Source organism: Macaca nemestrina, chromosome 12 (assembly GCF_043159975.1).
Source record: "Macaca nemestrina isolate mMacNem1 chromosome 12, mMacNem.hap1, whole genome shotgun sequence".
NCBI lineage: Eukaryota > Metazoa > Chordata > Mammalia > Primates > Cercopithecidae > Macaca > Macaca nemestrina.
Window position 1 is genome coordinate 102,574,446 of NC_092136.1, and position 12,059 is coordinate 102,586,504.

The following is a 12,059-nucleotide window of genomic DNA, read 5'->3' on the forward strand; positions in this document are numbered from 1 at the left end:
AGAAGAGAGCTATAGAATTGAAGGGGGAGACCAGAAAGACCCTCAAAGGGACTATTTAATGCTTTCAAAATATGCCAAGCCCACTGTGTAATATGAGTCTGCAATTTATCACAACTAGGTAGACTTATTACTTTGACATGCCCTCGCATTTTTGATAAGTCAGCTGTATCTTTGAGCTGACAGTGTGTGTTGGCCTGAGAAGACAGGGAAGGAGAGAGGGATAGCACCAGAGAAGAAGAGAACATGGAAAAATCCCCGACTCAGGGTCTGGAGCTTGATAAAGCAATAATAATACTAGCTAATATTCTTTGAAGTCACACTATGTGCTGTTTCTGCATACACTTTTTAAGTGGCATTTATTTAATCCTTACTATGACCCGTAAGAGGAAGATCATCTTCATCATCTACATGTTATGATTAATGAGGTTTAAGCCCAGTTCTGTCTGACTCCAAAGCTTATGCATATAAGCACTATGCTGTATTTTTTTTTTCCTTTTTGTAACCCTTTGGGTTATATTGTAAGAAGTTATTCTGAAAGTCAGTAGCTACACTGGCAGAGTACTGTGATAGCGTCTAGTGTCCTTTTTCATGGGGAGGGGACGGTGCAGTTGTTGGGGAGCAAGAGTGGATGGACAATGTGTGTGTTGAGGGGTTTTAAGATTGCCCACCTTATCGCAAGAATATTATACTTCCCTAAGTATCACATTATCTTGACCCATGCTTCTCGTCTTTGTTGTATGTACATAGTCATGGACTAAAATTCCGGAACACAGTTTAAGAAAACTATGAAAAGACTCTGTCAATGCATATACATTTTTCTTGCCTTATTCTTACTATCTCAGAATCACTTTTGTGTTCAACTCCCTATGAGGTTTTTCTTCCCCAATTGCTTTGATGTTTTTGTTCAGCCTGCCACCTTATGGATTTATTGGCTGATAGCAGGTAACAAATGGCCTAGGGGATTCATGACTGTTCCCTGGGTTCTGGCCCCTCATTTAATCAAATGGACTCACTGGTGTGCCGGAACAGTTTAACAAGTGGCTCTACAAGGAGGAAAAAAAACCCCTTGATTTGTATGACTTGCTGATTTCTGTGTTGTAAATATTCTCACTATGGCTAATTCAAGCTACCAATTTACCATCACTGAATGCCAGGTTGTGAAGAGATGAGCATGAATGAACCATTCAGATTATACAGATGTACATAGCCTCATGAGCAGAGAAAATAATAAAATGTAGTGAAATAAGAGGCAATATGTTTTTATTACCTTTGTTTTTAATATACTTTATTTAATATAATTATTTAATATAATTTACGAAATAATTATAAATATTAAATAATATAAAATATAATAATATATTTTATTTATTGTTAGAAAATAATATATTTTAATAATATATTAATAATAAACAATATATTTTATTTATTAGTATAAAATAATATATTTTAATAATAAATATAAATATTAAATAATATAATTATTTAATATAGTTTAATATAGTGTAATTTAATTTAATATAATTTAATGTGATTTATTTAATTGTAAATTTACATAATTCAACAATGGCTGTCTTAGCAGCCAGCTCACAAAATTCTTGGGAGCTTAACAAGTGGCTGCAACCTTCCTGACATTTTAAGGATTGGCTTCAGTGAGCTATTAGGAGGCAGCTCTAGCACACCACTGCTTGGACTATTGCACAAGTCCAGCCTTTCCCCATCTCCAGTTATCATCTAGACGTGCTCATCTTAAAAGCGAAATCTGATCCCCGTCCTAGCTCTCCACTGCCCTGGAGATAAAGTCCAAACTCCTTAACATCACGCTCTAGTTGCCCTTAAGGCTGCCCCTCCAGCTTATTTCCTGCCATTGCCCTTCCTGGACCCTCTGCCGCAGCCGCATGCCCTAGGCACTGGTGGTGGGAATGCTGCCCATCAACATCCAGTCTGTCCACTCTCTGCTGCTATATGCTTGGTCTGGTTTTCTTCTTAGAAAACTCCTTACATGTGCAAGGCCTGGGGCAGGACCACAAAGAGTGGAGGCCACTCTTCTTTTCTGACCTGCACCCATCTGGCATGCGTGAGGCCCACGCAGGCAGGCACCGTCCACCCCTACCTCAGGCTGAGGGGCAGGTACCATGCATAATTTGCCCTCGATTGTACCAACCTGGGGAGGAAGTCTGCCCTGGCCCCAGAATCAGGTCTGGCTCTGGGAGAGGGAATTCCAGCCTCTGTACCCTGAGCACTGCAGGGAGGGATAGAGGTTCTGGTTGGGTGTGTTCCCTTGGTTTACACAGGATGAAGTCAGAGGATTAGTTGGGGGAAGAAAGAGGGCAGGGAGGGTGTGAGGGGAGCTTGGGGCTAAGAGTGGAACTACTTCTACTTTGCCTTTGAATCAGGCTCAAATGTCACTGCCTGGTCCCTGGGCCACTTGCTAGCTCTCTCCATGTGAACTGTGGTCCCACAGTTCACTGCTTAGAGCTATGATTTTGCACGTTTCACACAGAGCTACAGCTGTCTGTTTGCATGTCTGTCTCTCCTTAAAGGACTGTGAGTTCCCTAAGGTCAACAAAGTTGACCTGTTCACCTTTATGTCCCTCAAATGGAATGCATTTTTTGAATCATCAATAAAAGAGTTTTGGAGTCAATGAAATAAATTACTTTATTAGTAAGTTACTTTTTTCTTTCTTATTAAGCAGGTTGTTTTAAGAAAACTGGTTTTTACTGCCAGGTCATTAATCCTAGACTAGATTAAAGATAGTTGTGTTGTTTCTAACTGATGAAATTGTTTGAAATGCCTAAAATAGCCAGTCATTATGATAATCCTAAGACCATATTTTCTGGTGAATTGCCCATTGTCATTGCCTGACAGATGGACGTAAACAGTTCTTATTCTTTCTTGCGGTTGTGAGGCGTCAGGATTTTTATACAGATGAGAAGGAAGATTTTTTTCAAGAAAAGGGAAAAAGAGAGAGGGGCTGTTTTTTCTCTGAATTGGAAAGACTTGATCTCATTACCTGTATGTCAAAATATTTTTTTTCCATTTGGGTTCACCAGGGAAGAGGCGATAATTGGCCACATCAGGAACTCCACAGCGCGGCTTCTTGATCACGTCCATTGTGGTCTGGTCTAATTTCCCGGTGACTCGGAGGCCAAAGAACGCTTGTAGCTCCTTAATCTTCCTTACCATGGAATTGCCTCCTCTTGCAACCATCTCACCAATCTGGTGTCCTTCTTTATTTGTGTAATATTTGTCAAGATACGCCTGAAATGGAGAGGCAGGCTGACACGTCTACAGTGTAGTCTGGGAAATACTCATGCTCAGGTAAGGCAGGGGACAGCATTCCTGATGTATTAAAAGCAGTGTGTAGAGTATTTTCCCATTTATGAAAAAGGCAGACATATTTGTATACATATAGCTTAGCTATACTCCAAATTATTAACGATGATCGGTTTTGGGTAGTGGGGATTACAGATTATTTAATTATTTCCTTTCATCCACCTGCATTTTATAGTTTTTCTACAATGAATTTAACAAATATGCATTTTTGCTTTAATTTTTTTAAAAGAAAAAAATTCAGGGAAGGAATCTGATGTGAACATTATTTCCGTGGATCACTTATTTGTCTCTGAAGTTCTTTACCCAATTTGCAAAACAAAGGCTATCTGGTTTCTTTGGTAAGCAGTTATTGGTATCATCTTTCCATTGTACATAATGCAAGATCAGTATGCTTTTAACTCTTGGAGGCATTGTATTCCAGCCTGTCATACTTTACAAAGGCAGAGGGTCCACCTGTTTTTCAGCTGAGGATTTTAATGAGTTCAGATGTGTTCAGTATGTGGGCTGGAATTTGTTTCCATGAGACAACTTTCCTAGGCAAGGCTCTTTGTCCCTTGAAGCAAATAAAATAAGCCATAAATTATAAGGCTTTCATTTGCACAAAAAGACATAAAGCCCCTCAGTATATATTGTTCAAAACACTTTTCTATGACTCACGGCTGGGATTAGGGTTAAACGAGTGATGCAGGGGCATGCAAATACAGGGTTGAGGCCTGCCTTTGGCCCAGGAATTTCACCTACCCAGCTGATTTTAGGAAAATAACCAAAGAGCTGCTAAGGGTTCAGTCATCCTTTCATATCCATGGGGGAATTGGTCCCAGGACCTCTCTCAGATACCTAATCAACAGATGCTCAAGTCCCTGATATAAAATGGCATAATATTCACATACGACTTAAGTACAGCCTCCTGTATGCTTTAAATCATCTCTAAATTACTTATAATACCTACTATAATATAAATACTATGTAAATAGTTGTTACACTGTATTGTCTAGGGAAAAGCTACAAAAAATGTATGTTTTGAACATGTCTTCCCTGAAACAGATGCAACCGTCGATTTTTTTCTTGAATATTTGCAATCCATAATTGGTTGATTCCATGTGTACAGATCCCATGGATACAGAGCACTGATTGTATTTAATTATCTACAATTTTGTATTTATATAGTATATATTTATTTATTAGATATAAATTACATACTATTCACCTATATATTAGCCATATATTACCACATATAAACTATGCAAATTGTTTACTTACATATCATGCACACGTATTTTTAACATATATATAAAGATAATAATTGGAAGTAACCTTAATGTCTTATGTCAGGGGATTTAGTATATATATTATCCTATATTCATATGAGGCAATACTAGGCCTCTAGTAAGATCAGTTTTGAAAAATAAATATTTAATGTTATGAAAGAATGCTCTTTATGTAATGGCAATATACTGAGAAAAGAAGAGAAGAAATCTTTATAAGGTTACAATAATAATTTTCTGAGTAAACCATACATATACACACATGCACACACACACAATAATAAAAGGAAGTCTGCCTGAATATTAATGTTGATTATGTCTGGGTAATGAAATTATGGATGACTTAATTTATTCTTTATTCATTCCTATATTCCACATTTTTTTACAATGAGCATGAACCGTTACTGTTGGGGAAAAAATAAAAAGGAGTAAGTCTCACTCATATGTTTGGAGAGGATACTCTATTTTTTCACTGCAGGATCAGCCGATCCTTCACTCCCTGCCCTGCTTGTGAGAGAAGATCACTTTCCCTGTTGTTGTCCCTTATAAACACCTTAGGTGAGATGAGAAGCCAAGAGGAGGAAAAGGGAAGGAAACATGGGGTGCCCAGGCTCTGAAATCTAGCCTAGGTATTCTGAAACAAAACTGTGACTATTTGGTTCCATTCCACCTCTAGTTAGACCACCTTAAGTAAGTATTTATGTTTCTCATCCTTTTTTTTTTTTTTTTGGCAAGATGAGGTGGATTGGATGAATTGTTCCTGTCTGTGCACGTTGATGCTGTGATAATGCGATGCTTGTGGTAATGTCTGAATTATACTCCTCAGGGTTAAGCTCCATGTATAAGACCAGGTCCTCTGTGTCTCTGAGATCATTGATTTCAAATATTTTGTTCTCCTGTTAGATTATGTGTTACACTCTACGTTCTAGTTTTTGTCTCACAAAATAGGTTATATAAGGGAAGATGCGCATGATAAATTAAGTGGAAAACATGTTTGCCGTGTTTACCACTGCTATTACAATATGAGCCATGTTTATAAACGTAAGTGATATCTAGTCATACCATCCCAGTCATATCACCAGGGCTGAGATGTGGCCAGTGGTGGTTACCAAAAACTCTGTAATCAAGATAATAATTTAATGCAGAATTAAAAAAAATAAAATCAATGCCAAAAAATCTGTGATAAACAAAATTTCAAAATTTTAAAAACAGGATGCATTTCCTGCCTAGGTTGCCTCACACTAATCCTGGCCTTGAATCATAGAAAAGTGTTATGAAAGATACAGTCTAAGGGACTAACAGTGGTTAAACCTTAATAATGGAGTTAAGATGATCTATTTTTAAAGACAGGGTTTTTACTTTTTTTTTTTTTTTTACTACAAACCTGCATAATTTTTATAACCAACAGTTTGTTTCTTTAAAATATGCACAGGATGTTATTCTGAGAGCACGAAAGGTTTATGGCTGGTCATACAGGAAGGATTAAAACAGTACCTTTTAATGAAGTAAAAATAAAATTAGAAACTATTCCTTCTTAAAAACAAAAATTCATCACTGCAGTGATATAAACAAAATCTCTCCCTAGTTGGTGCTTCCATAAGATGTGATTCTTGTACTAGTAAAACACGTGTCTCATTGCACTGTAAACCATCACTTCCTACCAATTTCTTATTGCTCTCACCTGCTTGTTTGCAACCTCCTTCCAATCAGGCACCGTTTTGCCTTCACAGATACAAACCCTGTGTTTGACTCAGTTCTAGGCTCAGAGTAGATGCTCAGTTAATGTTTCAGCTCTATTTCTTTAGGCAAAATATGAAAGTGTGTTTCCTTGAAGAATTATCAGATATCCTGAAGTACTGAAAGCTTAGAACTCTGGGCACTTTCCTGCTAAAGTTACTGACAAGGTTTTGGCATACTTTTCACAGTCACAATATTCTATCAGGCACTTAGGTGTGTGCTTAGAATTGCTTTCATGTGATACCCTAACGCTTGCATACTGTTGGCTCAGCACTTATTGTTGGCGCTGAGACAAATAATTCAGAATTTACCAGAATTGTCCCATTTCCTTCCAAGCTTCCCCACTTCCTCATTGTTAAAATTATAGAATATTGAGATCAATTATCAGGTGATCCTCTCTCCACTTCTCTTCCAGTATCTGACAGATAAAAGTACAGGAGGCCAGGGGTTCCATTCCTGCAGGCTAGCAGCTTAGGGCTCTCTCCCAAGCCCTCATTCAGTTCATTTCCTTAGTGTCTTTCCTGAAACTTAAGAGTTTAAAACTCAGTTTAAGTACGCTCCAGGACAGGGTGAAACTTAAGGTACATTTCGTCAACATTTTTCTTTTTTGGCGAAGTCACTGTCAGGTTCCAGGGTCAGGTTTGGGGCCACCACTACACCAAATGCACTGAATACACTGACATGCTCAGTGTCAGGTTCCAGCCCATGCTGAGGTCTGAGGGGAATGGGTGGGTGGCAGATAGCTGAAAGAATCCTCAGGGAGGGGGTGCGGGCATAGGCAGATGAATATGGTTTTATTCAGCAGCTCTCTCTTCAGCAGCTTTCTCACACTGTCCCCCCTGTTTCAGCTGCTAGAGCCGGCTGCTCCCACACACAGCTGCGTGGCTGGCCCGCCCTTCAGGGTCAGCAGCTTAACTCTTTCTCTCTCTGGGCACAAGCCGGTTCCTGGCTCCCCTCCACCCACCCGCAATATGGATAGCTTTGGCTGGCTCTCTATTTCTCTGGGTGAGAGGACTCCTGTACAGTGTCAGCAGGGCAATTATACCTTTTACAGACAATAGTGGCTTAGAGCTAAGTGATGGCCTTCCCCATGTTGTGGCTACACGGCTGTGATAACAAGTGGAGATATACGCCTGCACCCTAAACTCACCGAGTCACACAGGATGTTTACCTCGGCCTATGCCTGCTTGGCTGCAGCACAGCCATGTTCCTTACAGTCACACAAATAGATTTGTGCGAACTTTTAAAGCTGTCTGAAAAATCCTAGGTTCTAGTCCAGGCTGTGTCACTAACATGCTTTTGCAATTCTTTTAATTTCTTGTGGTTTCAGCTTTCTCATCTATAGAGTGGTTTCTGCCCTACTGGCTACACGAGTGTGAGGATCCAATGAGGTCCTCAGTGTGAATGCTTTTAAATGTGTCAGAATACTTTAAAATGCCCTTTTACTCATTAAGTCCATGTCTGGAAACCTATCCTGAAAAAATAATTGTTTAAATTAGCTTGATGTACAAAGATGCTTATAGAAGCTTTATTCATATGGAAGTAATCTATTTGCCAAATAAAGGAAATGGTCAAATAAATTATAACTTATATTCTGGAATATTTCTGAGTGTTTAAAGTGATGTTATGAAAATAGTATAAAATCAAAATTTTCTTATTACATAATAGTTAGAAAAGTAAAAACCACATTTTGAAGACAATAACAATTTTAAAAAGTCTTTATCATAGAGAATAAAATGGTAGTAAAACTGCCTAAATTAACAGTGTGTATTTTCATTTTCTTTAGTTATGAGTTCATAATAATGGGGTAATTAAAATTTTTGTTATTTTTAGACATAATTTAAAAAATATGTTTTAAATGTCATATTAATACTCATTTTTTTTAAACAAACAAATCCAGAATAAAATCCTGGATTATGAAAATAGGTAAGCATTTTGCCGTCTCATCATTTTCAAAGCACTTATGCAAATTAGCAAATCAGAATTTAAAGGACACAAGTGACATTAAATAAATCAAGAAGCTGTTTATCTTCTCAAGTACAGATTTTTTGGTGGGAGGGAGAGGTGTATGGTGTTTGGAAACATGACCTCTTTGGTGTTTCCAGGAACCGTTTGTTCTTTCTTAGCGAGTGACCTAACAGATCACTTAGCAAGAAGAGAGCATCTCTAAGCATTCTCTCTGCTTAGCGTGACCCAGGCCACCAGGCACCAGAGGACCCGCTGGCTTCGCCTGTCCTTGGGACCCTCTTCCCTGACCTCTTGGCTCTAGTCACATGGGCCTGATGATCGCATTCCAAGCAGCTGCTGTTTCCTCTGCCAGGACTGCCCCATCTCCGGGTCTTCATGTGGCTGGCTCTTTCATGCAGCTCAGGTTCATCTGAAAGGTCACTTCCTCTGAGCAGCCTTCCTGGACTACTTCATTTAAAAATACTCCCTCCCCAGACCACTTCCCCAGTCAGTAACTCTCTGTCATCCTGATTAACTGCTTTCCAATCTCACCAATCACTTTGTGAAATAATCTTGTGCACTGATTGGCTGACTTGTTTAGCTTCTCGCAGTACCTTCCCACCAGCTCCCTCGTCCTCATGGAAGCAGCATAAGAACAGCGGCTTCATTTGTTTGATTCCCTCATGCTTCTCCAGCACACACCACACTGGAAGCATTCAATACATGAACTTTTGCTGCCTATTTTACTGCTTTTGTTCGTGACTTTATGAGGCTGATGAGGTTGTTATATAACGTTTCTATAAATTATAAGGTAGGATGTTATTAAATACTTCTTTCTTGTCACTGTGATCCTCATTAGAGGTTCGGCCAGATCATTCCAGACTCCTACGGAGTGATGAGTGTCCCTGCCCAGAGCTGAGGGCCAGGGCCATTGCAGGCAGAAGGTGCTGTGTGCCAGGTGAGGAGATGTGGACAAGTTTCCCTGCTCCTTGGTCTAAGATCTTTCTAAGAGTATGTCATAAGGGAGACAGAGAAGGGCTGATTTATTTTGGAGAGGAAGAAGTAAGGAATCATTAAATGTCCCCAACATTCCCAGGCCATGCCATTGTTTCTAAAGATGCCCAGCTGACTCCTGACCAGCTAGAACAGCAAGAATGGCTCCACCCAAGAGTGTGTAGCCCAGGGATCCGCAGCTCCTGGGCTGCACGCAGGAACCCGTCTGTGGCCTGTTAGGACCCCGGCCCCACAGCAGGAGGTGAGTGGCGGGCCAGCATTACCGCCTGAGCTCTGCCTCCTATCAGATCAGCACAGGCATTAGATTCGCATAGGAGCAGAAACCCTATGGTGAAATGTGCATGTGAGGGGTCCAGGTTGCACGCTCCTTTTGAGAATCTTAAGCCTGATGATCTGAGGTGGAACAGTTTCATCCCCAAACCATCACCCCCCAGCCTCCTGCTTCCCATGTCCATGTAAAACTGTCTTCCATGAAACTGGTCCCTGGCTGGTCTAGCCTTATTCCTTCATAGACTAGTCAGGGGTGGCTATTTTTTTTCTGCAAAGGACAATAATTAATATTCTTTGCTTCTAGGCAAACCTCTGCCATTGTGGCACAAAAGCAATCCTAGACAATCTGTAAACTAAGGGACAGGGCCAACTGTAGTTTCCCTGAACCGTGGATTAGAAGATTCCCAACACCTCAGATCCATTCTGGCCTCAGCATGGCTCTCCTTCCGGAGGTCACAAAACCTCTTTAGTTTCAGAATCACAGTGGCATGAGGCAGGGTAGGGAAAATTACATTTGGGAAGAAGGCACCTAAAACTAGGTGGCACGGACAAAATACAATTGAATAAAGATCCCAGTATCCTGAGTTACTTTGAAATGAGTTCATCTAAAAGTGAGCTAAAGTCAAAGGAAGTTCAATTCAATATGGCTGTGCTGGGCATCAGCTGTGCTGTTCATCTGTGGAGCTGATATTTAAGTGTTTAATGACTGGTACGGCTGGGGAACTGACCTGTGAATAAGGATGAGTAGCAGAAACAATTGGTAGGGACATGCCATTGCACATGGGTGGAAATCAGCTCTATGATGCAGACAGCCAAGCGGTACACGGGTGCAGCCTGGCAGGCAAGAAAGCAGCCCTGAGGCAGAGCTAGTGATCACAGGTATGCTATAATGTTGGCAGACTCTTGAATAGGCCTGTGTACAAAAACATTTCCTCTACATATCTTTCACTAATGTTGGAAATTCCATCCTTAGACATCCATTTCTTAAGGTTAAGGATGCCACCCTTCTTTTAAAAACAAAAAACGCTTGGAAGCATATATATAATATATATATTGAATCATTTTGAATCAAGTAGTCTTTGCAAAATTTCTAATATGAATCATTTCTATCAGACCCTTTCCAGCAGTCATATAGGAGAGATGTTAAAAGAGGAAAATACACAAAGTTTAAGCACATAAACTTTGTACTTTGTACTTACTACATAAACTTTGTTATGTACTTTGTACAGAAACTTTTACTTCGTTGGGGAATATGCTTTAGGGAGAAAAGGCCCTCAAATGAGAAGTGGGTTGGCACCCAGGAAGAACTTAGTCCACTTTAAATTTTGATCAGGGTTACCTTGAATATAAGAGCCTTTTAAAAAGTGTAAACAGAGGAAATCTCTTCGTTGTGACTGCTAAAGCTTAGCACTAAATTCACAACCTGCCTCTAGCGTGCGGATTATTCCTCGGTTTTTATTTTTCTGCTTCTGTTTTTCATCCTACATCATTCCTGAGAAGTACTTGTTTGGTCCTTTTATATTGTATGGTTTTCACAAGCCACCTGGAATTCTTTATGAAGCAAGATAACTAGGTAGATATATATTTATGTATTTATTCAATCATGTAACATGGTACACCTAATATGCACCAGACACCAATCTAGATGGACAGAAGATAGCATCGATCATACTTCAATGGACTCACATAAAATGATTTTAAAAGAACAATAGAATTTTTTTCTTATTTTCTCACTATGCCCTTTTAGGTTTTCTAGGGCAAAGGAGCAAGAAGGAATTGGGCAAAAGTTCACAAACCTGTGCGAGGCGGTAGTTGTTCCTCCAGGTCCTGGGGGAGGCTGCAACTAGGGAGGGGGCTGCAGTGGAAAACTTCAAAGCCATGATGAGGAGGACAGCAAGGCCAGATGCAGGGAGCACCTTCATCCCCTCACAGTAGCTTGGTAATTATATCAGCCTGGGGGATGGCAGACAGTGCACGTTTGCACTTCGACCTTGAGCTCCTTTTATAGAGTCAAACAGGTCTGGACCCTCTGAGCAAGGATGATTCATGTCTCAAACAGTAATTATACAGCTCATTTCTCTCCCTGATGATGGGGTAACACAACTGTACACAGAAATCAGGGAAAGCTTCTTTTTTTTTTTTTTTTTTTTTTGTTATTTGCCAAGTGGCAAAAGGAGAAGAACAGTCACTTTTAATGAAGTTTGTCAGCTAGTTAAACAAATTGAAGTAAACTTGATTGATTTGAACCCAATTCAGCTGAAACATTTGATTAGTCTTAATTTGGGGACCTTTTGCCATTCTGATTACAGAAAAGATAGATGATTACAGTATAATTGAATTTGTCCTCCAAGTAATCCCAAACTCCCCATGCATTCAACTCAATCGCCTCTATCTTCTGCATTCACTTCAAAATTTTTCAGTAGCAACTGCTGTTCATAATGACGGCTCTGAGACACATAAGATCCTGAATCATCAAGGCAAGATTACATTAT

The 12,059-nt window shown here is 39.8% G+C and overlaps 2 protein-coding genes across 2 annotated transcripts in view; one reads left to right on the forward strand and one right to left on the reverse strand.

The window, feature by feature from the left end:
* LOC105493715 (matrix metallopeptidase 20) overlaps nucleotides 1-11,513 on the reverse strand; it is a 47,820-nt gene extending 36,307 nt beyond the window's left edge. Inside the window, exons 1-2 of the mRNA XM_011761575.2 lie at nucleotides 11,364-11,513; nucleotides 3,012-3,259 (exon numbers count right to left, since the gene is read on the reverse strand). Of these exons, the coding sequence (XP_011759877.1) occupies nucleotides 3,012-3,259; nucleotides 11,364-11,489 (374 nt within the window). The 5' untranslated portion in view covers nucleotides 11,490-11,513. The remainder of the gene's footprint in view (nucleotides 1-3,011; nucleotides 3,260-11,363) is intronic.
* LOC139357576 (interferon-activable protein 208-like) overlaps nucleotides 1-12,059 on the forward strand; it is a 274,308-nt gene that overhangs the window by 159,648 nt on the left and 102,601 nt on the right. The window lies entirely within an intron of this gene.